Source organism: Cyclopterus lumpus, chromosome 25 (assembly GCF_009769545.1).
Source record: "Cyclopterus lumpus isolate fCycLum1 chromosome 25, fCycLum1.pri, whole genome shotgun sequence".
In the NCBI taxonomy this organism is placed as follows: domain Eukaryota; kingdom Metazoa; phylum Chordata; class Actinopteri; order Perciformes; family Cyclopteridae; genus Cyclopterus; species Cyclopterus lumpus.
This window is the reverse complement of record NC_046990.1, coordinates 5,187,259-5,215,237: the sequence shown is the minus strand read 5'-3', so window position 1 is coordinate 5,215,237 and position 27,979 is coordinate 5,187,259. Positions and strand designations below refer to the sequence as shown.

Below are 27,979 nucleotides of genomic sequence, written 5' to 3'. Positions count from 1 at the left end.
AGCTAAGAGCCACAGCCAGCGTATGGAAGTCACAACGTACTGAGAGACTCACGGTTGATGACCGAGAAGACAGTAACTCAGAACACAGTCAATAGAGGAGGCTGCAGGATGATTCCAATGATTCATTGTGAAAATGACTTAGAGACTGAAAGTCCGGATGCAGGCAGGTATCACGTAGCAAGTAGGCAACAAGAACATCTAAAACAGTGAAGTGAAGTTAAGTGATGACCGCATTTTTTAATGAGCAGAATTTGAAAGTTGAAGATTATACACTGGGTTAATACAGAGTGGATTTGAAAAGTGCTTCCTTTGTCAAGGTTGAAAGGAATAAGAGTTTGGCACCTTGGTTCGGACTTTGGAGCCTCCTTGTTGTTATTTCATAAATATAGATACTCAATCCGTTCCGCACAGCTTGGTTGGTTGATGCCTTTAGTCACCGCAATTGTCCACAAAAAAAGGACACAGTTTGAGAAAAACAATATTGATGTGCCAATTCATTGCACAAAAAACACCCCGTAAAGACCTTTCGATTGGACGGTGTTTCATTATGCTAGCTGAGCACCGAACTGATGCATTCCTGGTTTGTCAACACTATTTACACTTCAGATTGTATTGGACAATTTAGTCGTTTTCATTAAACACACTAAAGACTGAATGTATTGGCAACCCCTTGCATATTTGTTCTGCATAGCTCCTGTGAACAACTGGGGATCAATTAAGTAGATCCACTAAGTGTTATTCACTCTGCCTTTGTTCGTACTGACTGAACCAAGAATGTACAGTTGATGAGTCCTCAGCTGTGAACAGAAAGAGCAAACCGGAAAGAGAAGTTATTATTTTTGGGGGTTACATTGATTTAGTAAGGAAAGGTTTGAAAGCTAACAATTACATTTAAGCGTATTCATTTTTCTCAATTCTAAGTGCTGATTAATATTGGAAAATTGAGTTTTAGATATTATAAAACATTCATACCTAAGCCACAATTATTTGGAGTCAGTTGAATTATGTTTTAATGTTAGTAACATCCGATTACATTCCAATACCAGATAATATCCCCGAAGCCACCAAATACACACGCAGAAAACATGTCTTCGATTTTATTCAGGCGATATAACTGCGATTTTGACTGCAGTTGTGCAGTCAAAGTGCACAGTAATAATATCTGAGCTGGAAATTATTCAGATATCAAATGAATGGTGTAACGGGAGGCAGTAATGATAATGTACTAGAGTTGTAATAATGAATCTATGTTTCATAATTACTCCCAACGTTTTTAAAGATTGTTACATTTCACGAGGATGAGGCCATCTTCTTTCTGTGTTTTTCCCGTCGTCAGAAAGTCTGCCTCCGTCTGCCTCCGTCTGCCTCCGTCTGTCTCTCTCTTTCTGTCTCACATGTTAGACATGACTCATTCATTTCCTAAAGCAGCTGGACACTGTAGTTTTAATCAAACGGTTCTTAATTAAGAGTGCATTTGTGGGGACTATTTACAGCAGCAGTCGGTGCTGTAGTGAGTGTTCAGGGCAGCATGATGTGGGACTGAATCAAATTCAATTACAGTGTTCATAGTGATAAACAGTGGCTCATTGATATGTTCGTAATGCTTTTTGGACAACAATGGAGCTCTATGACACAGAGGAATAAGATACGTGGTGCTTTGGATGCACGCTGCCAACCTTCTCTTATCAAAAACACAAAGAGGGTTATAAGCATAAATAATTAGCCTTTGTCTTCCTGGTCTTAGCTATTTCCTTCACTGTTGCCACTTGCTCATCCCATATCAGGCCCCAATGATGGGTTCTTTTAGTTGATGTCACAGTCGCTATACATCTCATGTTTTACTAGTCTGAAATCTATTAACTGTAGAAGTAAAAATAGATGAGGCGGTTCGAGGAAGATTATGTAGAACAAAAAACTACAACTGCAGCACTTAAGAACAAAGTAACTCTTTGAGTTTGTTATTGCATATAACATTGTCGGAGGGTAGATGAGGTGATTGTTTTATTTTCTTTAAGAGTAAAGGAGTATTCTTCTCCTTTCTACTCCCATAAAGTAAAGGGGGGAGTGTGGGGGATCAATTAGCTCCTCAGAGGATAACTGGTGCTGCGAGCTCCGACTGAATCACAAACTCATTCCAGCGCTAGTTGCAGGAGAAAGAGTCGTCTGCCTAATTCAACACTGGGTTAAAAAAAAAGAATAAAGAAACAAAACAATCACAAACCGGGAATGTTTTTTAATCAGCTCGCCCTCTTTTAAAGCCACGACGCTTGATGACTTTCCTCATGACTTAAGCCATTAGCTGAGGTTGCAAATGGATGAGTTCATCTGGGCAGGGAGATGGAAATGGAGGACTGTGCCTGGGTGAAGGCAGAGGAGGGTGAAGAGGCTGAAGAGGGGATGGGGGCGTTTTCCAAGTTTGAGGGTTCTCTCCGGTCGTCTTGTCAAACTGCTAATGGAGACATCCCACTGAGCGACGCTGCTGAGAATGTTTCACAGAGGGAGACGAAGTGAGGGCACGCTGACTGACAATGCGAACCCTGAAGTCCCATTGTGAACATGAGGTGGAAAACTGTCCACGGTAAATGAGATAACCTGAGGGCCTGCAGGGGCCGTGATGAGGAAGAGCACAGAATGGAGGCATGGCTGAGAGAGAGGAGGAAAACGAATCGACGGTAGACTGGAGTAGACTGCAAAGACTGCAAAGACAGGAGAGTGTGACATTTGGGAGTGGGGGGGGATTTGGACAAAAACAAAACCCAGAAGTAAAGAGACGCAGGAGGGGGAGACAGCAGCAAGCGGAACAGCAGAGCGCAGCAGAGTGAGAGCAGCAATGACATTAAATCTGTGGCTGAAAACAGATGATTTCCCATTTAACACTCCATTGAGTTCTCCGTTATCCCGGGTCCTGCCTGGCACTGTGACGGCGCCACTGCTTTCCTTCTGTTCCACAATAACAACCCCTCAAACCATCCACACACACACACACACACACACACACACACACTCTCATCCTCTACACATCCCTCCCATTGTTCATCTACTGTACTGCTCAATATCCCTACCTCAAAGGCTTCCAGGACATTATTAGACAGCCTGCAGGATACTGAGTGGGGGGTGGGAATGGGGTTTTGGGGGTGGGTGTGGATGGTGTCCAAATAACAACAATCTACCACCCACGCCTCTCTCTGTAGCTCCAGTAATGGACCACAATGGACTCAATGGGAGGCACTGTCAACAGATGTGTTTTGTGTGTGGGGTAAATGATCAGGCAGCAAAGTGGTGAGGACGTTCTCACTTTTACACACGAACTGCATCAGAGGAAGTGAGGAGGAAGCTAAACAATATTACACTGTTGCACCAAAGAGGTCATTGAAGGATGTTTTAAGAGTTCCACCATTCTGTACTTCTGTGTTCTTGTACTTGCACCTCTCACTGGTTTGAAGCAGGAGGGATCAGCATCATTTGAATCAAAGTGATGACAGTATATGTTTATGATAATACGTTTGTAATATTTTGAATGCAATACTTTTACCTGTATGAGAGTAGTATACACTGTATTACTAAAGTAGAGAGGAATTACTTATTCCACCTCTGTATATTATAATTACTCTGTACATATTAAAAGGGTATCCTTTCAGATCCAGTTCATGCAGTGTAGTGCTCGCATGCTTTGTATCTCCATCTGCTGTCTGTCTGTATTACTCTGTCCACTGTGACTTTAAGAAGGAAGTACGTTTTCAACTAAAGGTTTAACGTTAAATAATGTTGAGCATCGTGGTGTTTGTCAAATTAAATATGACATCTGCAATCATGGTGATGGCACATACATTTCATAACATCACTAGAGCTCAATATCTTACCCTTCCTTCTCTTTTGGGAAAATACCACATGATTGATTGGATCCAAATTGAAATATCAAATATTGGATGGATTGTCATGAATACTGACTTTTGGTGGCCTCCACCACGATTTTTATCACTATTGTGCTAATTCGTAATTAGTAATAATTAAAGAAAAATAGGTATTTATTTAAATATAAAAAATAAAATAAATATCTTGAGTTACTCTACTGACAGGGCCAAAATCCCAAAGCAGCTAAAAACCTGAGGGAGGGGGTGATAGGATGAGGAGGTGGAAAGTAAGGAAATGGAGGAAGGCAGCCGGCCAGACGGAGCACTGGTAGGAGACGGTTGGGCGCTGACACCAATCCTGGGTGTCGGTAATGAGACACAGTGGCAGTCTTGGCCTGCTTTAGGAGTGTTTGCCAAACAAAAAGTGTTAACTCAATTAAAGGCCAGATTTCCCCCAGGAAGAAGGGAAAAGTGAAATTATCCCTGCTTGTTAAACCTGCCACTTAATTTCACTCAAATTATTACTTATGATCCCAGGGACCCCTAGGCTAATTGTTTCTCTCTCTTCCTTCCCTTCCCTCCTTCTGCCTTCTGCTTAGTTCTCGGTGACAGAAAGAAGCTGTTCCATCAGCTCTGGTAAATGGCTTCATCAGGGAGAAGCTGTGAGCTCCCTCTGCTTTGGCGACTGTTGCTGTAGTCATCATGTCACTTTGTAAAATTAGCTCAAACTCTGGAAAGCACATTACGTGGTGAGGACACAAATCAAAATGATTTGCACACATTGCAAATGGGATACGTTATAGCATTTGTAGACATTGGATTTTCTTTTGTTGGAGTCACATCAAAAGATAAGCTAAAGATAAGCTTATTATTTACATTTGCGTAGTCTCTATACGCATGTTGAACCTAACCGGGATACAGTGAGCCACAGGTACTACCACACTTGTTTTCGGAAAAGCTCAATTTCCTATCTTCGTGTTGTAGTATAACCAAAAGACTGTTGATGCATGAAGTGAATTTGGTATCACTTCCTTGTATAACAATGAAGTTATTGAATATTATTCCCAATACAAATTCACCAAAATTATGCAAAATAACTTTTTCCCGAAAGAAATGTTGTAGTAGTATATCCCAGGAGTCCACTGGTGTGGTTACAATACACTGCATCGTTTCCAACTTTACCAAAATATGCCACCTTAACTTTTTGCATAGTTATGAGATAGTTATCACATAATTCTGCATCTGTGACAGAAATGTCACTCTGCAGTTACGTGAGTCGTAAGTCAGTCAAGTTAATGTCAACCACTTTCCCTAAACTAACTAAGTAAACTAACTAAGTGGTATTGCTGCTGTGAAGTTTATTTAAAAGAAGACACTATGCATGTAACGTGTGGAAACTGTGCATTCCCAAACTGATGCTAGAGGGGTAACTACAGTGTAGAGCCACTGAGTGAGAATGTGTTGGATCCTCCACACAAAGTTTATGAATGCATTCAGTATTTTATGAAAACAAAGACCAGTAAGAATGAGATTTATAGTACACAAAAAACGAAAAAGCCTTTTGATTGTCAACAGAGTAGATGTTCCCTGTTATCTCATACGGAAGGGAAACATGTATCTCGTATCTCACAACATCAGGCTGGCTATAAAGTATGTAGACATTTCAAGTCCATCCGCTTCCTCCTTGCTTCACTCGGGTTGAGAGGGCTCTGTGCTGTTCATGCTGCACGGTGGTTGTGGACTGCGCACATGACGGACAACGAGCAATCATTCAGCTCAGCTCTAATTAAAAGGCTCTATAATTACATGCGCAGGAAGTGGATATCAGTTAGTGTGATGAAACGCAGCTTTGACATTGAAAGAAAGGCTCATCCTGATGAAACTCCGCTCTGACGTTGAAAGAAAGGCCCTTCCTGAATGTCACGCACAGCTACGCCTTCTCAAAGAATCCCCATTTCAAGGACTGCAAATGAAAAAGCGCGTTGGTTAGATTTCCACAGAATCACACACTCACACATCCATATATCCACCTGCACTAACATCTCCCTTTAGTGGCCTCACACATACTGTATATGCTACCTTTTTTTCCGTGAACACGCACACACGCACACACACACACACACGCACACACACCTACACACACGCACAGGGATCTGACCTAGATCCCTCGAACACACGCCTCAATACGCCTGCAGAAAATTCGTAGAGCACAATTTTCCCGAACACGCTCCCTCGGCAGAGTCTTCAATCTTCCTGCCCCAAGGAAATCTTAAGCAGAGGATTAGCTTTTCCAATTTGAGAATTGAAACTTGCATCATTGTTCATATTTAATCTGGCGCTTTTTTTTTCAAAGCGACAACAACCAAAAAAAAAGGCTTGAGGAGGGGAGAGTGGGACTTTGTCACAGTGTGCTTTACTGAAAAATGGATAAAAAAATAGTATTATATCAGCAGCTGTAGTAATCTGGAAGGAGAGAATGGTTAAAGACTCCACTGAATAGAGGAATGATTAACAAAGAAAATCTATTAGGCGTTGCTAATGAATTAAAGGAGTGAGAGATCTGTTCCTCTGAGCTGAAGATGCAGTCCAAGAAGAGATAATAAAGCAGCAGCGGTCCACAACATTGTCTTGCTGCTGGCCCGTAAGCCGATGGGGCTGTAATTTGCTATAATATACTCTGCGACTGATGCCCGTTATCATGCGTTATTATACTGCTGAGTTCTGTGGCATTTTATACTTCTTCATACAGTATTTATCCCTAACTTCCACTGGTCTTCATTTAATGTTTTAGATGTACTTTAGTGTTCATAAACAGTCTTTTTTATTGTTTCTTGGGATTGACTTCTCCCGAGGGTGCATACAGATTATAGGAGATTGTTGCTCTCTCTGGTTCGCAGATATTATACGCGGGTTTTCTGGAAAAAGATAGTTCAAAGATAGTTTTGTAGTGACTGTAGAAATGATGACTTTCACATTTTTTGGTCTCTTTTTTTTTACAGCATTCAAAAGTGGGAATGGCTGCACCCCATGTTTCTTTTTTAAACATCCACATCCAAATTTATTTTTAATCATATTGCTTTCCGTATGCTTTGTGAATTTATTACCTGAAAATAGCATATTTGTCAAATGAGAACCAATTTGAGTTCCTGAACTTCAGAGTGAACTCACTGTAAAACAACACTGGCCCTGGCTTCTTCAGGCAGATATTTTAGATTTAAGACTTATAGTGAAAATTCCAAATTAGGGCAAAATGATGGGCTGAATAGTGCTATACAACCTGTACTTGGAGTATTATGGTCAGTGTTGTACGATGACTTAGCAGTTAGCTGCGTTGCATCTTTCCCAGCTCTCCAAATTGCCCGTTGCCGTGGGTGTGAATGTGGTAGTGGGTGTGAATGTACTTGTATCAAGGCAATCTGACACTTGCCTTGAATAGCTGCTAAACACAGTTAGTGCTATAGGAACAAGTTGGATGGATGTACTGTACTATTGCATGTTGTTTCATGCTTTTTAAAAGAAACACAATTTCAGTGACCTTTGTCCTAAATGTATAGATGCTTGTGTTTTGGTCACATAGATCAGCAATGGAAAAAACCCTGGAGGGTAATGACATCAATGCAAGCGTTGACCTGCATTGATGTGGTAGATGTTTGACAGACGGAGCTCAGCTTTGAGTCAGAGCCTCAAACTATTGATGTTTCAACTTGCTCAACACTAATCCGTTCGGGCATGGGCTGATACGATCCTGTTGCCATTTTCACCGCCATGCCTTAAACTGTAAGAGCTCTTCTTGCCTTTTGTGACTTGATTCCTGTCAAGAATCCCAATACAACTCTTATACTCGGCTTTGGTGTGTGTGTTAGAGGCTTGTAGCGACACTCTAGTTGTCACCTCTATCCCTCTCATTGGCAGACAGCCGTCATCTTCAGGACTCATTTCCTGGCGTCATATTAGGGGGCGTGTTCGCTGATGGGGATGTGGAGAGACACATATTGTCATTACAAAGGAAGTGATGATTCGGTTTTACACAGTCGATTTCACTCTCCTATTGAAGAACATTATTGTGCTTCAATAGGAGAGGAAAAGGGACGGCGTAAATGTCGAGGCGCTGTCACCCTCTTTCTCTTGCAAGTTCCCTCTCCTTTTGGCGCAACATTGTTGTTAATTTAGCTTTTTATATATGAAGGAAGTGGTCACCGGAGCCAAGCATTGAAGGGAAAAGTGGTTGCCATGGGAAAGATTTCAGAGAAAAAATTCAATTTCTGTGAAGTGAGAGGGTATAAAAGCCATCTGGAATCTTAGCCGCAGGCAGAGTAACAGAAATAAACAAGAGCCTGGAGGCAGTCCGCTCTCACAGTCTGCTCCTTTATTTCTCAAAGGTGTTATGTTTGCTTTGGAAGTTGATGTTGTATAAAGACTTTGACTTATGTGTGCTATTGAAGGGCCATATCATTATGTTTCTGGTACGAAGTTACCAGAAGCCACTATTTGAGCCCGATCACTTTCTACCAATAAACTTGTACAATGTTGTGTAGATGGCACAACTCACGATGGCAGAATAACTACATGAATGCATCACAATACCAGGTGATTCAAATCCACAATGATGTCCATCCATGCTGTCTCCACAGAATCACGTAGGTCCTTTTGGTTACACTTCAGCCCATCACAACGTCTCTATAGTGTTGAATTAAAACCAAACCATCGTCATGTTATTGTAGAAATCTTGTGGACCGGTTGTTGCAATGGCATATTTGTTATGCGATGTTCTGTTGCTGAAAGCAAGACAGCAAGCACCTCAACATCACATTTCATTCACACAATGAGTCTAATGCAAGAGCATTCTCTTTTCTCCTTCTAAATCTCTGTTTTATGAGCAGTGGCTTGAGGTAGTTATTCGACCCTGGTTACTTTCTGCAGCTTTTATGTTTCATAGACATGACGCTAATATTCACGCTGCTGATAAGCTCAGCTCGTTAGGCTGAACAGATGTTGTACCTAAACTAGCTACCATATTTCACATTGTCTCGACACATGATCAACCAGATTCATAAGAACATCAACATGCATATTACCAAGCAATCATCCATAACAAATATATGATAGAAGAATGTATTTAATCATTTAATGACGTTGTGTTTATCTATAGTTTTATTTACTTTACTTTATTTACTAACTAGTTTTCATAGTTTATGTAGATTTGTTACAGATTGCCACTTACGATTTTACCCCCCGCCCCCTCACACACACAGACACACACACAGACACACACACACACACACACACACACACAAAAAGAACACCATGAAGAAGTTAAGCTTTGACTACAAGGTTAGAAGGACACACAGCAGCCCACTGCTCCCAATCCTTATGAGGGGTTAAATGCAGAGGTCAAATGTTATGTATGTCCTAGTATGTATACGACAACTGTAATAAAGCTGATGAGTCAAGAGGAGGTGTGTGTTCGTGAGATTTGATCATGTGCATAATCAGCACCGCTAAATGGTCATATCAGGCTGCCTGTTCTGCAGCTTCATTCACAAAAAATATTACCCAAGGCAAGAAACCTGCACCGCCGAGCTTGAAGTCCTGAAAACAGCAGACCAAAATACAGCAAGTTGAGCCGTTTCAGTCGTGTAGATGTAGAGGACCAGAAACAATCAGATGGTGTGAGCGATGTGTGTTCAGAGCAGAGTTGGTCTGTACACAAATATCACACCGGTGGAACAGAGGATGGTACTGGAACATATAGTAATAATAATAATAATAATGCATTGAATTTATATAGCGCTTTTCATGATACTCAAAGACACTTCACATAATTATGACATCCTAAAAGCTAAAAATAAATAAATAAGAATAACTAAAATACAGGTAAAACAAATAAAACAAATAGGGACTTTGAGTCGCTCTGACCTAATAAAAAACAAAAACAAACAGTCACTCATTAAAAGCAGTTCTGAACAGGTGGGTTTTGATTTGCGATTTGAATAAGGAAAGATCAGTGCAGTCTCAGATGAGTTTGGGGAGAGAGTTCCAGAGGGAGGGGGGCAGATATGGAGAAGGCTCTGTCACCCCACGTCCGGTGCTTGGTCCTATGTGGGATGGACAGGAGATCGGCATCAGAGGAGCAGAGCTGACGGGATGGAGTGTGGTGGTGGAGCAGGTCGGTGAGGTAGGAGGGGGCCTGATTATGGAGGGCTTTGTGAGTGAGGCGTTGTGGGACGGGGAGCCAGTGAAGGTTCTGGAGAATAGGGGTGATGTGATCACGGGAGCGGGAGTGGGTGAGCAGGTGAGCAGCAGAGTTCTGGATGTATTGGAGTTTGTTGAGGATTTTGGAAGATGTGCCATAAAGAATACTATTGCAATAGTCAATTCTGGAGGTGATGAAGGTGTGGTTTACAGTTTCAGCAGCAGATGAGGAGAGTGATGGGCGGAGATGGGCAATGTTTTATGGTGGAAGAAGGAGGTTCTGGTGATTTGTTTGATGTGATGTTCAAATGAGAGGTTGCTGTCAAACAAGACTCCGAGGTTGCGGATGTGAGGGGAGGGAGACAGAGTGGAGTTGTTGATGGTGAGGCAGAAGTTGATCATATCCGATTTATCACAGTTGAGTTTGAGAAAATTGGTTTGCATCCATGATTTAATGTCAGTGAGGCAGTTGGTCAGAGTGGAGTGAGTAGTAGTGTTAATGGCCTTTGTGGAGATGTAGAGCTGGACATCATCGGTGTAGCAGTGGAAGAGGAGACCGTGATGACGTATAATATTACCAAGAGGGAGCAGGTAGAGGATGAACAGAAGAGGACCAAGCACCGAACCTTGGGGGACGCCCTGAGACCGAGGAGCAGTGGAGGAGGTGCAGTTGTTGATGCTGATGAATTGTTGTCTGTTTGTTAGATATGATTTGAGCCAGGAGAGAGCAGTTCCGGTGATGTTGAGGGACCATTTGAGGCAGGAGAGAAGGATGTTGTGGCTGATGGTGTCGAAGGCTGCAGTGAGATCCAGGAGAAGGAGAATGTTGCTGCAGTGAGATCCAGGAGAAGGAGAATGTTGAGGTGGAGTCTGAGGAGAGGAGGAGGTCATTGGTGACTTTGAGAAGGACTGTTTCAGCTGTGCTCGCTTGATCTGGAACTTTCAATCAAATCAGAGTTTATATAAACTACCAGACTAGAGAGCAAATTCATCCATCTCCTCTGTATTTAGGATGGCTTCGTGGTCCTGTTAGCTGTTGCAGTTCCTCCATTTCTGACCACTGTCATCTGTGAAGCATTTGGGCTGACTGGCTTTTCCAGACACTGTGTGTGGTAACATCCCATGAAGCACTGAGCATCATACCGTATTCACAGTCCCGTGCATCGGTGTGCGGCCCGTTCCGTAACTGAACAGAACACTAACAACACACTAATCTACTACCTTCAAGCTTCGCACATCTACTTTATTTCTAACATGATATCTGAAGGAGTGAGTTGTTGAAGGCCACGGTCGCGTGGGCTATCCCTTAATCTATGAAGTTGTCCAATAAGCAGACATCATTAATTCAAGTACCAATTAGTCTTGTCTCATTATCTGGAGAGACTCATCAGGGAGACTCTTGTGTTCCCCTTGTGTAGCTCGACACCCCCGTCTCCTTCCTAAGCTGAGGCCCAGGAAACACACGTGAAGTGTAAGAGCAGCGTTTGCATCTCTTCATTTGGCCTTTAGCCTTCAGGGATCTGTGACACTCTGATTCTTAAGCACACGGAGTCCAGAGTGAGTTTCTATCCTTCATATAAAGCCCATGAAGCACTTTATTTGATATATTCCTCATACTCTGTCAATAGAGGGTTTAATGCCAGTCTAATTGCTGTTTCCAAGACTTTCTAAAGACGATTCCTTACTCTCTTATTAAATGTTGGCACGGTAAAGGTCACATTTGAATAATATCTGTTTTTGAAAAAGCCATATTGGTGGAAAACTCTCTTTTACGCTGGTTTAGTTCCTCTTCAAAACACTCTATGTTGTTATTGTTGTTGTTGTGGTGTCTGCTGTCTGCGGCTGACCTTACATCCTGATACAGAATCATGCTATGCGTGGGCTTCATTGCATCTTTCAGAGCAGAGCAATATCTTCTGATGCGTGACATCAACACTTTAGAGAGAATGTAGTTTGGGCAGCGTTGCTATGCACACGCAGTTAGTCGAAGGAAAAGTTCAGCATATTGGGAAACAGAGATTTGCTTTCTTGTCTGAGAGCTTGCTGAGAAATCAGTATCACTGTCTTTAAACCACGTATGAAGCTACAGAAAGCAGCCGGGTCTCTGTCTGGTGGTGAGAACCTACAGTGCCTGTAAAGCTTGTTAATACATGTTATATATGTATATATATATATATTTTTTTCATCCAAATAACAAGGTGTAAACAAAGGTTGAGGTACCGGACTATTTCCTGACAGGGACCAGCAACCTGCTGGAGTCTCTGCTGGTCGCCAGGCAACTGCCATTGGACAATGAATACTTTAAACCTGTAGAACAGCAAATTGTTGTTTTCACACTTTGCAAACAATAAAGCAAACATGTTAATGAGTGAGCATTAAAGGTGTTGTTGGGGAGCATTTGACAGAGCCGGGCTACCCGTTTGCCCTTGTTCCCCCAGCTGCTGGTTCGAGCTTTATATTCAGCAAATTACCCAAAATGTCAACATTTTCCTCAAAAAGCTAGTATATAGTTAAACCACCTCGTCAACACTAGTTATGCAGCAAGAGCAGCACAGGCCGGCAGCCATGTGACCACAACCCGTGATCACTGTAGACACACGTGGTAAGTCAGAGAAATGTAGACGTGGAGTCAAAGCAGACGTTGCAATTATGAGTCTAAATGTCGAGCTGCTCCACTGCTGGTGGAGGCAGCTGTTTCTGTCCAAACTGAAGTGTGTCTGTGAGATGGACGACCGGAAAATAAAGCTGAAATTAAATTGACTTCAAATCATTTGTATAGCCCTAAATCACAAATCACAACGGCCTGTTACATCCCTGCCTCTGCCGTCGTCGTGCTCAGGGCTGCAGCGCCCCCTGAGGACACGGAGGGCATGTCGGCCTGTTTATGTGTGTGTCTAAGTTACAAGGAAAGCAGGCGTGGACGTAGTCTTCAAGTGTATGAATTAGTGATCTCCTTACATTTTGAAATGTAGGTTCTTGTATTTCAGATCAAGTGGTGGACAATAAAAAGAAAGGACAATGGTTGTTGTCTAAAAATGGTCTCATACCATATATGATTAATAAAATGAAGTTTTACAAAATATCTTGTGTCCATCAACAAAAAATGTTTTAACAATTATTTAAATGTTTGAAAAGGTATTATATAGACAAATATATGATTTTTCTATCAAAATGTATCTACTAATTATCAGATAGTCTAACTGTAAAGTGTTATTCTTCCTAGTGATGTGCTAGCTGACATCTTGTGGATACGTCGCATTCATTTCACACACAGAGGAGCAAAGGATATTCAGAGTCGTCATCCGGATGCATGCACACATGTAGCGAGGATCTGAAATGGGAATAAAGAAAAGCCATGTGATGATGTCACAGGTTTGAATCCCCGCACAGACCACATTTGGTTGATAGCTGGAGAACACAGGAAGCTGTGTAATAACTGCGTATTAGAAATTGATGCATACAGATGAACATATGTTTTTACATAACAATGTGTGACAGCAGACAAACTAAACGTTTGCATTGGATAAAATATGCAAACAAAAAGAGCATCATGCTTTGACTTTTAGTGCAAAACGTATTACAGGTGCATCAACTTTGAGGCCTTAATAGAGATCATCGAGGAGAATGATCACTCTCCCTGGTTTATGCATCAGTAATTTCACTCGCTGACAGGGACTATTCTTCCTCTTTAATATTAGATAATGATGTGCGTTTTAAAAGCTAACAGTTCTGTACTTTTACACGAGATGCATTTTGACAGCTGAACTTCTTTCTGCAGCGTGGTGGATGGAGTATTTTTTTCCTATTTGTACTTCACAAAGTAGTATAATTTTTTTCTTACACTGGATGGTGTAGAGGTGTGGGCAGGTGAAGAGTCTGGTCTGAAATGATCTCTTAAAATCTGTGGCAACGCGCTAGAACATCGTGTGGGATGGGAAGTGAAAGCTTCACGGTGCCGGATGGAAACGAGAGGCGGGCGTGAGGGCATCCAGACTGTGGCTGGCTGGTGAGAGCACATTTTAATCAGAGAGGCTGGTAGCAACAGCAGTGAGGCCCCTGAGGGCCCGGGCATCACATCGCATTATAGCCCAGCCCAAACAGAGGCGCCAAAATGGCCGAGCCTGAAATAACAGATAACCCTGCCAAATCGCATCATCATCCAACCCGCTGCGGTCTTAATCTGCCTCATCCTCCCGCACTAATGAAGCTAATGGAGGGAATAAGTGACATGCTCTTTCTTCTCTCTCTCTCTCTCTCTCTCTCTCTCTCTGTCACTGTCGTCTCTTTAATGGTGTAGAGAAGTAGCCAACTCTGCTCTTCGCTGCCTGTGTTTATTTTTGGGTATGGACATGAAAAAGAAGAATAAAGTAAAGATGTAATAAAATAGATACATGCAGATATCTGGGTCATGTCTGCATATAGTCATTGTAACCAAAAGAAATGTGCTCATATTTGCTAATATTAACTGTCAAAGGAGTGTCTGCTAATTCAATATATTAACTCTGCAAGCCCAGTCCAAAAACAAATTCTAGCAAAACTTTCCACTCTACTTTGACTCCACTCCAGTTATTAGTCAATTCCTTACAGAACCCTCATAAGTCATGCATAAATACTGGCTATTTACAATAGCTTACAATTATAAGAGTTCTGTTTTATTTTTAACATTTATTTAATCAAAAATAAAAGACTCTTTGGGATAACTCTTTTTAAAGAGCGTCCCAAGACAGGCAGCCACACAAATAACACATATAATGATTTCAATTTAATGTAACACATTTCAAATGGTAAGATATCAAAACTCATTCTTCAACACTCAAAACATCAGATGTGATCACTTTTAAATGTGACCAATGAAACCACCTCCCAATAAGTCAGGAGATTGCCCTCATACACACACACACAAACACACACACGCACACACACACACACACACACACACACACACACACACACACACACACACACACACACAGTTCAGTCTAGACTTCAGGGCGTTAGTACAAATACATTCCTCAGAGAACAACTCCCAGTACTTCTTTGTAGGATGTAGTTCCATTGAACCATGAACAGCCTGATAGAAACAAATATGGCAGAACATCCAACCAGATCCTACAGGAGCAATGGTGAGGAAGGTCAGTCTCTCCAAGCAATGGAGGACTATGATGATGTCAGTCCCACTCTGCGCTTACTGCTTCTGGGTGACTTCATTGATATTGAGATCCCCTTGTGCTTCATCAGTGAGCTCATGATGTGGTAGGTGTATTTTTGACACCTCCAAACGAATCAGCAAAATACATTTTTCCATGTCTTTTAAAATCTGGATGACAACAACCGTGAATATGCCGTACAAAACTATTATGTATTTTTCAAGTTATTTATTGTTTTTCTTGCTTGTGCTTATCTGACAATGAAGACCTCTTTTCCCATACATCGTGTAGGCTGATGAAAGCTACTTCAAAGTGCTCCAACTTCAGAAATATACTAACTTGATTTCACTTGGTTATCTCCTCTGTTCTTTTCTTCGCTGGCTTTGCTTTGAGTTAGTTAATGCAATCTGTTCTTTTGTAGAACTTAGTTTGTTCTGTTGTTGGATCGTTGCAATTCAAGTCAAGTGTATTCATGTAGCCCAAAATCACATATTCTCCTTGAGGGACTTGCACTTTCGAGCTGATTTGTGTTTGTTACTGCAGTTAAAATGAGGAAAATAATCATTTTATTGCATGCAAGCTCTGTGGATGAAGCTGATTATGCATGTGCACAGAAGCTGCTCCCTGAGAGGTTCAGTCCAGTGAGTGCTCTCTGAAGTGCAGTATAATAGGTTAATTATCACAAGATCATTCACATGATGATCTGATAGTGCTTTGTTTATGGTGTTTTGATCACTTATGAAGTGCAAAAGCATCTATACTGCTGCCATATGCAACACTGCCAGTGCAAATGAGTTTCAACTACATAATGCTATGGAATCAAAGCTATAAGGCATTATTACATTTAAATGAAGTATTATTCATTAAGTTTATGAGAGTTTATTCATTTCAGCTGCAGGAGCTGTCCAGCAGTCGGGTGCTGACTGTGGTCATAGTCACAAACATCACCATCATTGGTTTGTTATTCAGAAAAGAAAAGTTCTCTGCAAAGATGAAAATCACTCAACATGAGATCTTTACTGTAACTGTGAAGATATGTCACTATATGCTGGACTGGTGCCGACAAGGAGTTCCCAGTAACAGCACAGAGATACGCAGCAGGAACAGTTAGCCTCCAGTAAACTAAATATAACATCTTTGTAAGACAACATTGCTTTTGTTGATGTGGTTCAGATAGCTGGTTCCACCTAGGATCCAAATGACCTCTGTCATTTGTTATATTATAAAACACAATCTTACAGATGATTATTCGGCAGCTAGCCAGGTGAGCCAGCAAAGTTGTGACACAAACACATCTGTATGCATTACAGTAAGTAATCCAGATAGCTAATTTCTGCATTGACCCTCTATCAATATCAACATGTCAACATGTTCATTTGGGCTTGTGACACGCACCCCAATGAGGATGTATTCTCTTACCCAGATCTCCACAACAGAGATGGCGAGTGCCAAGTTAGCGAGGACTTTAGTCAGAATGGCCACTATTGAGAGGGATGCCGAATATATAAGACATTTCGGAAGCGGAGCGTCAGTTGTTCAGCAGCCACATGATTATTAAAGTTTGCCATTTGAAACAGATAATAGATGGATCTTTGCTGTATTTGAAAATGTCAACCAGTGGTTTCATCAAACCTTCTCTGTCATCCCTCATTGTAAATGTCAATAAAGCCCATCTCACAGCACAGCTGCTGTCATTTACTACAATGTGTGTGTATTATGTCTGTCGGTGATCCTTATACAATGATATTATCTGCATCTGAGCAGCTTGGTAATGACTGCTAATGTTGAAATGTCTTATGCCAAAAAGAGTGCAATATTGAGAATTTAAAACAGGAGTAGGAACACGGGTCCCCCCCCCCACCCTCCCTCACATGACTTTTCCATTAATATAAATTTCCCAGCTAAGTCCTCTGATTTGTTTTAGGTTTAGTTACAACTGTTGAAAGCTGAGCCTGAACAAAGTTGATAATCCATTTCTATAGACATGGTTTGAACTATGAAATGTCAGTCATGTCAATGCACAGGAGACACATTTGCTAAATGCATAGTACAGTAATATAATAATCACTGCATCTTTTTCTGACTGACGGCACCAAAGCTCAGTCCAACAGGAATATACTACATTACATTACATTACATGTCATTTAGCTGACGCTTTTATCCAAAGCGACTTACAATAAGTGCATTAAACCATGAGTCCAAACTCAGAACAACAAGAATCAAGCAAGTACAATTTCTTCAATAACGTTAAACTACAGAATACTATCTGTAAGTGCCATTTAAGTGCTACTAAAGTGCTAAACAACACTAAACTGTCTTCCACTCTTGTCTTTAAAACTTTACAACACTTGTATGGCCTGATCGGATGTGTTTTACCACAGAATGAGTGCTAACAATTTGCCTCTTTGTGTTCAGAGTGTGGTAACTATGGTTGGTAAATTGCATAGAAATATAAGAGTTGAAATGATATATTCCTGTATTCAACTGTTTGTTATAGTCATTTGATTATAACAAAAGAAAATGGTGATTGTCGTCAATGGGAAGAGAGCGCTGGCCCCCTGTTCTGCTCTTTTTCTACAACCAGTGTAGAATTAAATGGCAGATTTAGGTTAGCATGCAGTCCGCTAGTTAGCTTGCTGAATTGTTATTTCCACCATGTTACAATGATCTGTTTTATAGCACTGTGCTTTCCTTCCCTGTGACAAGACTGTGTGTGGATGCATAATAAAGTTGTTATATTACTCCTATATACTCCCAAACTTCACCGACACAAGTCTGTTTTGTTTATTGGCAACAATACACATTAAATGTTAGCAGCTGCTTTATTGATTTGAATGGAAATGTCTGTTCTACTTTGTTTCTATTTCTATGGTAAATCCATATAACTCCAGGTATCTAGAAAAAGTTAGCAAAATGTAAAAAATTAGATATTTCTTTTAACTCGTGGCATTAAGGGCGCTGTTGTAAAAAGCCTGACTCCCATTGAAAACAAGTAGCAGGCACACGCTGTTAAAACACACTCTGCTTGATCAGGGCCTTATACATATCGAATCTATTGCTAGTGTAGGTGTTTTTAATTCAAGAAATGAGAGTTCGGTTGTTGTGAAACGATGAATCTTTACACCTTAGCTGTGACATGACTTCCACACTCTTATTCCTTTCAAAATACCAAACACTTTTTGGCTTACCAAAAGAGCATTGTGTGTTTTTTGTTGTAAAGAACTGTTAAAACCGTCTGATTTCCTGTGAAAGCAGGCAATGTGTTATTTGGTCTTGTATGTACAAAGTGTGTGGGAGCGTGCATGCTTGTGGCTTTAAATTGCATAATGCACATGCACATATGAATAGTGTGAACATGTCTTTTCAGGATGGATGCACAAGGTCACCAGTCATCAGCGCTCTGCAGCATTAGTCTGATCTTGTATCCAATGTGTCTACATGCATATTACACTGGTACTTATCATACACACATAATCCACATACATACCTCTGGTTTGAAGTAATAAAAACAAACAAACACAGGTCAGCTGTTTCATTAGTTTTGATCTATGTATAGTATTTATTTAACATTTTATAGAGACTCGTATATGACATCAACCATTGCAACATAATATATACACATTACAAACGGTACGAGGCTGTTCCATTAGTGTGTGAGTGTATATGAATGAGAATTTAAATTACATCCTGAACGACTATTTGGCACCTTGTATGGCAGACTCTGCCATCAGTGTATGAATACATGTGTGTGAATGTGTGAATGTGGACATGCAGTGTAAAGAAAGACGCCATTTACATGCAAGTCTATTTACCATAGAGGCACACTGGAGCTACATACTGTGAGAGTTGTAACAGGGGTGAGTGTCAGTGGTTGTCAGGGGTAACGATGGGGGATGGGACATGCTCTGGATCCTTTTTTGAAGATGTGAGGGAGGGATGTTCAACCTGAATAGGATGTTATGATGTTATGTGTTGTGATGGTTGTTCACAGGCCAGAGGTTCAGGTCATATGTTTAGCACTGATGATTTAGTATCCAATAGAGTTGTGTAGGCGCACTGGAGACTGGTGATGGTGTTTATTGAGTGTAATCTATTTATTATTGGAAATAAAATAGATCAATTACTCTGGTTGGTTGAGCCACAGTTCATTGCTGGCCTTTACAAGGTCCCTCTCAAGTGTAAATCAACTCAAACTAAGTCTCATCTCCATAAGTCTGAAGTTAGGCACAAGCAGGTAGCTTAGTTTGAAATAAAAAGGTGACGGCAGCATGAGGTCACCGCTGTAGATTTTACAGGGGTGAAGAGTTTTCCACATCCCCATTTTTAATGAGATCTTTATACACTCTGCCAGTGTGTTTCTTCTTTCTATAAGAACAGAATATTATATTGTCCCAAATCAGTTTTGACTGTGGAATTAAGAGGATGTTTGTATTAAAGAGACAAGGCATGATTTGATTCAAAAGGAGTTGTTTTGGTTATGTGGTGGAGTTCATGGAGTCTGGTGCTGAACGAGGCCCAGTATCAGTCTGCGTTCTCTATTGATTGAAATGACACACGCCATCTCCAAACGCAGGATGCTTTTCCTTTAAGCAGGATGTGAGTGGAGATAGTAATAGGTAACTGGCTCACTTTTAGCTTCTCTGTCCCTCCTGACACCAGAGAATATGCTATGCTCTGGGTGAAATAATGTGTGACATATCAGAACAGCTCGTGTGCACAGTGCTGAGAATAGCAAGAATAGCTGCTGGCAGTGAGTGACCTAGTCATGACTAAGGCCTCTCAGAAATTCCAAAAGAGTACAAAACATGTTCAATTTTTAATCCCTTCAAGTAGCAGGGAGGAGGAGTCCGAGTAGCCACAGAGGAGGGTAGGAGGGTACTGAGCTGCTTTGGGCAGTCGGCCTTGTGTTAAACCTCCCTCCCACACACACACACGCACACACACATATACACATAAACACACACACATACACACACTCCTTCTATACCTTATTTCCCCGGCTTGATCCTGTGTGCGCCCTCATCTCTCAAGGTGTTTATGTTTCAATCAAAAGAGCCAGAGCAGCGTGACCACAGCTTTCTGCGTGTCCAGCTGCCGCCACCCTTCACCGAATCAGCCATAAAAAACGTCACCTCGCCAATCCCCCCGTTCCCCCCCTTTTTTTCTGCTATTACTAACCTGGACGCTGGAAGCCTTCTATTGGCCTTGTGTACGGCTTTCTAAGAGGAAATTTAAAATGAATCCATCACAGTGCCCCATGGTGAGATTCTACAGTAAGAAGGGCCTATGTCTATTGGTTCTATTTGAAAATCTGTCACATGCAATTTAAGTGATACAATGTTGACAAAACATGGGCAGCAATGCCTCTGTGTTATCCCAGAAGACTGTGAGCATCATAATGGGTCAGTAGTGTTCATGTTGGAATTAAATGTTTGACTGTATAAGCCAATATGATAAAGGATCAACTTTGATGACCGCAATATGGCTATTGGTCGGCTGATGCCTGGGGATGAATGGCATTGAGCTAGATATGTAATTGTCTGAACCAGGCTTCACATGGATGCAGCTGCCTGTCTGGTTTCCAATAGTTCACATAATCAAAGCAACCGAGTTTGCATCCGCCAGGTCAGGCCTGGGTATTATATCAAATCATAAAACTGTTGAAATCAATCTGAGTTTAGGAGATTTAATAATCTCTGTCACTCTCCGTGAGATGAGCGAGAGAGAGCGAGAGAGAGAGAGAGCGAGAGAGACAACAATGAGGTGGAAAATAGACGGAGTCAGGGGTAATTCTCATATTGGCTGACACAAAGGAAAAGCAGCTTTTAAAGCATTTAGCTTTAATTTCATTCAGGAGTGACATAATTGATTTTAATGAGATGTTTATAGAGTGAAGTGCCGGTGTTGCTAAATCATTTGCGACTGCCTGACGGGTACTTGTGAGGCCTGCACTGGGGAGATGCAGAGAGACACACACACCTCTGCTGCCAGAACTCCAGCAGGCCTCCTTCACTCACTCAGGCACACAACGGAACGCATTTGACTGCTTATTTTAATTAAGCATATTTAATTCATGAAATACTTTCTTAACTTCAACACTGTATCGACTGCAATGCTTCAACTGGAATATCAGATTATCATGGTCTGAGGCTAGGCCAGCAAAGTCCCTGCCAACCGAGGCGAGAAGTTAGATTCTATATTACCCAACAAATCTTACTGACTTCTGCTGTACAGAGAATCAGAGCTGTGACTGACAAGGTGTCACATTGCTAGTATGAGGTCCCTGTGGGCCTGTGTGGCTTGTAGCGGAGAGAACGGATGTCAGTGTGAACATCACAGAGCTGCTGCTCCTGCCCTCTGCGCTGAGAGAAAGACTGGGTGCCATGAAGCTAGCAGTCACACAAAGTCTTTCCTACCCAAAGTTGCAATGACCTAAAGGAGGTTTTTGAAGGCCCATTTCAAAGCAGGTCCTCACCAGGAAAATCAGGATCGGTCATGTATGTCCTTGGAAAGACCTCTTGCAGTTTTGCAAATGATGGATGGGTGTCGTGCAAAGGGTCAAGACAACCCTTCAGGACTTTGTGAATTTGGTAGAAGACAGGATGTGAATAGCAGTCTTGAGTGTCAGTTTGTTTCATCTTCTTCTTACTCTAACCAAATACTTTAAGATGTCGAAACTCAAACCAAACCTCAACCTAAGGCCGCTGTTTGACCGCAGGAACTTTCCCCAGGGACTAGGAACCTTTCAAGGAACTCATTGCTGATCGACAGCTTTAGACAAGGGTCTAAATCAACTTCAGGAGTCATTTCACCATCCCCGTTTTTTTTTGAATGAAACAGGACGGCACACTGAACTCCAGGCTGTAAAATGCAATTATCGCTGCAACCTCCAGCAGCCCTCGTCTTACTTTTTCCTACGTCAGCACACCAATTTACCTATTTTCTGCAGGTCTTTATATCTCTACGGTAATGCAGACAACAATTGGCTGAAGGTTCCTCTAAAAGCTGTCCCTGGACAAAAATTACCAGGTAAATGATGAAGTTATCATGTGTTAAAATATAATCTCGTAAAAATGCAGTTTCTGGCAATACATTTTTTTTAAGGAGATGTTTTCACAGCAATATACAATAGATATTTGAGTTATGATCTGTTTAGCTTTTTACACTGAAATCTGATCTGTACAAGTTCAGGTTTTCGGAATCGGTATTGGAAAGGAAAAATGGTATCCGAACATCTTTACTTACATCCCCAAAAATCTTAAAACAAAACAAGGGTGTTTCCATTGAATGTAACTCTCTTCATTATTGATACTTGACAACACAAGTTTCCTCTTGTACAACTCCCAGGATGAACTACATTGTACAGAAGATGGCTGGATTTCTGTGTTTTCATGTGGATAGTGTTGAACTATTGTTCTTCATCCCTATTCTCCTGGCCATACACCAACATCTTGATTTGCACACAAGATACTACAACCAATGCAGCATCGATTATTTCTAAAATAACTGCAAAGTCAGTTAAATTGGGTCACATCCATCATATCACTGCTGGTTGACACCCGTATCTGCGAAACGATGCTGCACCATCCCCAATACGCACACTTAACAGCCTCCAGGTGACACCCACACTGCAATAAATTCACACACCCTTTGCTTCAACACCTTCTTCTAACACAGATTATTAATACCTCACACTCCCGCGGGCACTCACTGGAACCGGTCTGAATTTCTAGAAAGCAAGCTTATTGACGGTGATTGATTTTGAAACATCTCCGGACATCTCCCGTGCATTTGGATCGAGCTACACACACACACAAACACACACTCACACAAACACACACACACACATAAACACACATGCATGTTGAACAGCCGCTGGAATGTCTTCACCGTGCTCTTACAGACAAACTGGCAACTTAAGCCGCAGCCTTCCGACGCTCAATCAGGGCTCAGATGGGGGAAGATGTTAGGTTTGGGAGTGATTTCTTCCTGCAGGACAATTCTTTCCCAAACACCTCAGGGCACGATTTCCATGCGACTACTGTGGAGAGCTGTTTTGATTGCTTTTCAATCAAGCGAGACAAACACTAATTAGATTTTTCTTTTTTGAGGAACTGCAGAATTATAGGCTTCTTTCATGAAGCGTGGATGACAGGCACTTCTCTGATAGGTTCGGCGTCACTCGTCTGTTTGGAACAACTGTTTACTGTCAAGACTTTATTATAGAATTAGAAGAGAGGAAGAGAGAGACTGAGAGCACACGGTCGGACTGGGAAAAAGGGTTGTGCGCCTATCGAGCTTGAGAGCCTTTTTTCTTTGTTGTTGATTGAATTGGTCTCTTGTTTGACAAAAGGACAACAATGACACCATATGTTATTGACATGGAGAACAAATGCTTGCTGCTTTCACTTCAAACCCCTGTTGCAGGTATCACCAGCTGTAAGCCCATTTACTGGTGGCACTTTTTGATGTACACATCCTCACAACAGAGAACTGAAAACCTTCCAGTCATTTGGCATTCCAGAGATGAATTCATCAAGCAGTGTGTCACCCTATTGTCCAGCCAGCGACCCAACCTCTATCGTGGGATTTCTTTTATGAAATAATTTCACTATTTAAACTAAAATACACATTTGAGTTCTCTTGCAAAATACATGTTCTGTTCCTTCACGATATGTTGTGTATTTTCTCGGATTCCGAAGAGAAAGGCTGAGTAAAGCTACCACAGCCATATCCAGAGCGTCACGGATCCAACCACAAATGCAGCCGTAGTCCTAGCAATCTCCACACAGCCACGGCTTCACCAAGCACATCCAGGCGGGGGGGGGGCGGCTCTGCCTTTTGAAAGGAGTAATGAGCAATAAATGCATAATGCAAAGCCACGTAGTGTTGTATAACCGGACCAGGACCAACTAAATACTAAATGTGGGAATTTAGATATGTATTTGTGAGTGCAAACGTAGTTCAGATTTTTTTTTTCTTTGACCCTTTGGGTCCTCCATACTATTATACACTCACAATACTGCACATATAATGTACCCTACACTATATACATCATTTGCCATTAAGTGGTTCTGAAAGGCTTTTAAGAGTTGGCTGCCACCCTTTGATCTGTAAATTAGAGCTGCAGCTAGACAAGTGGGTTCTACAGCACTATTTTCACTCATGTCATTAGGTTTGCTGAAGACTCTTGTCTAGGACTACGCTTTTTCCAAATACTAATAATAGCTTATATATGGATGGGAGAATACAGTGTATGGAATATGCACTATTGTCATTAACGGACCTAAAAGCAATATTAGACTACGGTTCAGAAAAGGGACTATTTCACATACTCAGCAACCGTCGAATAATATTTACTGGTGTACATTGAAATACACACAAAGTAGTACCTTGCTTTGTGTCTTAATGTTAATATTAGTAGTAGCAGCAGCTCTTTTATACAATGTTATATTTAAGGGTTCTGTCAATTCCATATGTTCCTGGAACTAACTAACATAAATAAAAACTGGTTTCACAGTAATTTGACTGAATTAGTTTCAAATTGAAGAATCATTAATATATTATTGAAAAGTAAAATCATCCATTGTTAATTGTGTATTTATCCAGACTATTATATTTGCACAAACATTAGCACAATCTATTATATTATCCTATATGTATATGTCATTTCTTCAACATCTCATTTTATTTATATTTCATATGTTTTGCTCCTCTTTTATCTTGGGTCTTCTGCTTCTGTAAAATTTGCACCACTACGACTGTGAATGCACCTTATTTATTTTACATAGTAGAGACCATCTTGTGATGAGATCACACCATCCGCTAGCCAGGGGCGTAAAGTGTGTGTATGTGTGTGTGTGCGTGTGTATATGTGTGTGTGTGTGTGCGTTTGTATGCGTTTGAGTGTGTGTGTGTTTGTGTGTGTGTGCGTGTGTATGTGTTTGAGTGTGTGTGTGTTTGTGTGCGTGTGTGTGTGTGTGTGTGTGGTGGGGGTGGGGGGCGCAACCAATCTTCGAACTCAACCTTCATTTTGATCTCAACTACACAGTCCCGTGACTCCTTCTTTGATGGTTGCAATGCTATGGCGGTGAAGCAATCTGTTCACAGACAGACAGATAAAATAAGTACTCAGGACCTCTTCTGTGGTAGTTCTTCTGCATTGGGTGTCTCCATGATGACTCACACACAGACTCGCAAGGTGAATGTGGTGGCTGGTAATACATTATATAAATATATAACATATATATATATATATATATATATATATATATATATATATATATATATATATATATATATATAAACACATACATACATATAAATATATATACATATATATACACATTTTAAATGTATTACCAGCCGCCACAGCAATGCTGCGAGTCTCTCTCTCTCTCTCTCTCTTTCTCTCTCTCTCACTCTATATATATATATATATATATATATATATATGGATGTTAGATGTCATATGTGTACAGATTATAAAGCCCTCTGAGGCAAATTTGTAACTTGTGATATCGGGCTATATAAAATAATCTGAATTGAATTGAATATATAATTTCTTTGGCAAATGCGTTTCCATGCCCCACCCAAATGATACATAGTGCATATATTTCTCCTTTTCTCTTTTTCCTTTTTTTCCAAAATTTTTCTCCTTCCACATTGACATAATAAATCTATTACACTCAGTAATCCATACTCCGCAGAGCCACACAACAGGGATTTTATGTGAGCCTCTGATTCTGCTATCATGATATTGATATTTCTCTGATTCTGAACAGATCAAAAGGTGCCGGGGGCGCACTGATTTGCCGTGCGCTGTGTTCCATGTTAATGACGCCCCCCTCCCCTCTGTCTCGGTTTACAGACGGACGCCGCGCTGATGTACGATGCCGTGCACGTGGTGGCCGTGGCTGTGCAGCAGTCTCAGCAGATCACTGTCAGCTCATTACAGTGCAACCGACACAAGCCCTGGCGCTTCGGGAACCGCTTCATGGCCCTCATCAAAGAGGTAGCTGCTTCGCTACCTGCTCCCCATTCTGTGTTCCTCCTCCACACACACAGCACCTTCACACAGACACATGTGCGCTCAGGAAAGCAAACAGAGACGGAATGCAAAGAAGGCAGAGGCAGTCAAGGAAGGGTATTAAATAAATAGAAATTATTTATCTGTGTGTTTATTTATATGGAAATGTTGTTGTTTTTTTCCGTGTGTGTACGTACATACACACTGCCCCGAGGAGGGCAGCCATCTTGAGCCCGCTCACTGAATTTCAGCAGTAATCAGCCATGCAGAAACAAAAACACAACCGTATCTACATTTTCTGTAATTGCCCCGCGGTTCACTGCGTTTATGAAGCTGGCACGGTTAATCCACAGCACTTCTGTCTGTGGATTAGGAAACCTATATTTAAGGCTCCGTTCCCCATTAGTTTGCAGGGATCACGAGAAGATTGCAAATAATAAAACATTAAGGTGAGGGGTTGTATGCAAATGGTAACCACAAACTGTACATTTTGATTTAGTTATGTTAAACTTTCAGGATCCAGATCTCATATGTTCTTCCCTGATCTATCCCTCATTCCTTCTCTTCTTTCCATCATATTTCAATCCGACATTTTTGCCTCTTATCGTCCTTTTGACTTGACTTGACACTGGTAAGCTAAATGGTTCCAGTTAAATCATTGGCTAATCCAGAATGAGAGGTTTACAGGACATTTGAAATACATTCTGCTGCATTATCTTTATTGTACAGAAGGATATGATAGTGACCCTAGATTGTTAGAAGAAATGTAAAGTGTTTAAATTAGCTCAGACTTTGATTGCACCGCCGATTAAATACAGCATGGGAGAGAAATGTGATATGCCTGCTTTCTAAATATATTGTTGACAACTAAAGATAAGATATGATAGGATATGAGATGAGATTTAGGTTTGATGTCGGCGTATTTTAATATTTGAAATTTTTTTTAAACCAAAACACGTAATATTAAGTCATGGTGTTTTGCAGAGCTTTCAACTTCATCTCCCTGTTCTTCCTCAGGGGAAGGGTGTGTGTGTGTGTGTGTGTGTGTGTGTGTGTGTGTTTATACATACACAGTAGAAAAAGTGCGTGGGTGTTTTTGATAAATGAAAGTGAAGGATACCCTTTAGAGTGAGCTCAATTATTAGTAATTAATGAACTAGTGAACTAGTGAAATGTGCATCTGTGTTATAAACATAACACATTTATTCATAGTTTAAAAGAATTACAGTATGAAGGGGTGTAACACTGAACGATGAAAGTGAAAATATAATGGAAGGACATCTGTTCAGATTTCCATGAAATGTGTTATTTATATTAATGGTCCATAAACGATGGCCCCTGACTTCCGAAGCACCAAACTTTCCAATTGCACACAAGGAAGACAAAATGGAATGGGAACATTGCCCCGGAATTCTGAGGCAGTCATCTCCCTGAGGATGAGCTCTTCTGATTTGAATGACCCCACATTTCCATTACTACCGCTTTTTGGGAAAACAAATCCTTACATTTTCATTCCAATTACCCTCAAGCTTCTAATAATAAAACCCACCATGTTGCTCGTTCGGGTCTAACACTTCAATAGTGTGGGATGTAATGCAGTATCTAAACATTGGCTTCAGACTTTATCTAACCGTATATGTAAACCTTTTCTTTGCTGAATTACTGCTGTGTCTTATAACAGGGACCAATGTGGAAAGATCATCATGGCAAGCACTGATAGGAATCATTTTAGGTGGAAATAAATACAGAATATACTTGTT

At 41.0% G+C, this 27,979-nt stretch overlaps 1 protein-coding gene across 2 annotated transcripts in view; it reads left to right on the top strand.

The window, feature by feature from the left end:
• The window catches only part of grik2 (glutamate receptor, ionotropic, kainate 2), a 220,370-nt gene that overhangs the window by 106,735 nt on the left and 85,656 nt on the right, over nucleotides 1–27,979 (top strand). For both annotated transcript variants that reach the window (XM_034528752.1, XM_034528753.1), the window contains exon 7: nucleotides 26,061–26,204. In XM_034528752.1, coding sequence (XP_034384643.1) covers nucleotides 26,061–26,204 — 144 coding nt within the window. The remainder of the gene's footprint in view (nucleotides 1–26,060; nucleotides 26,205–27,979) is intronic.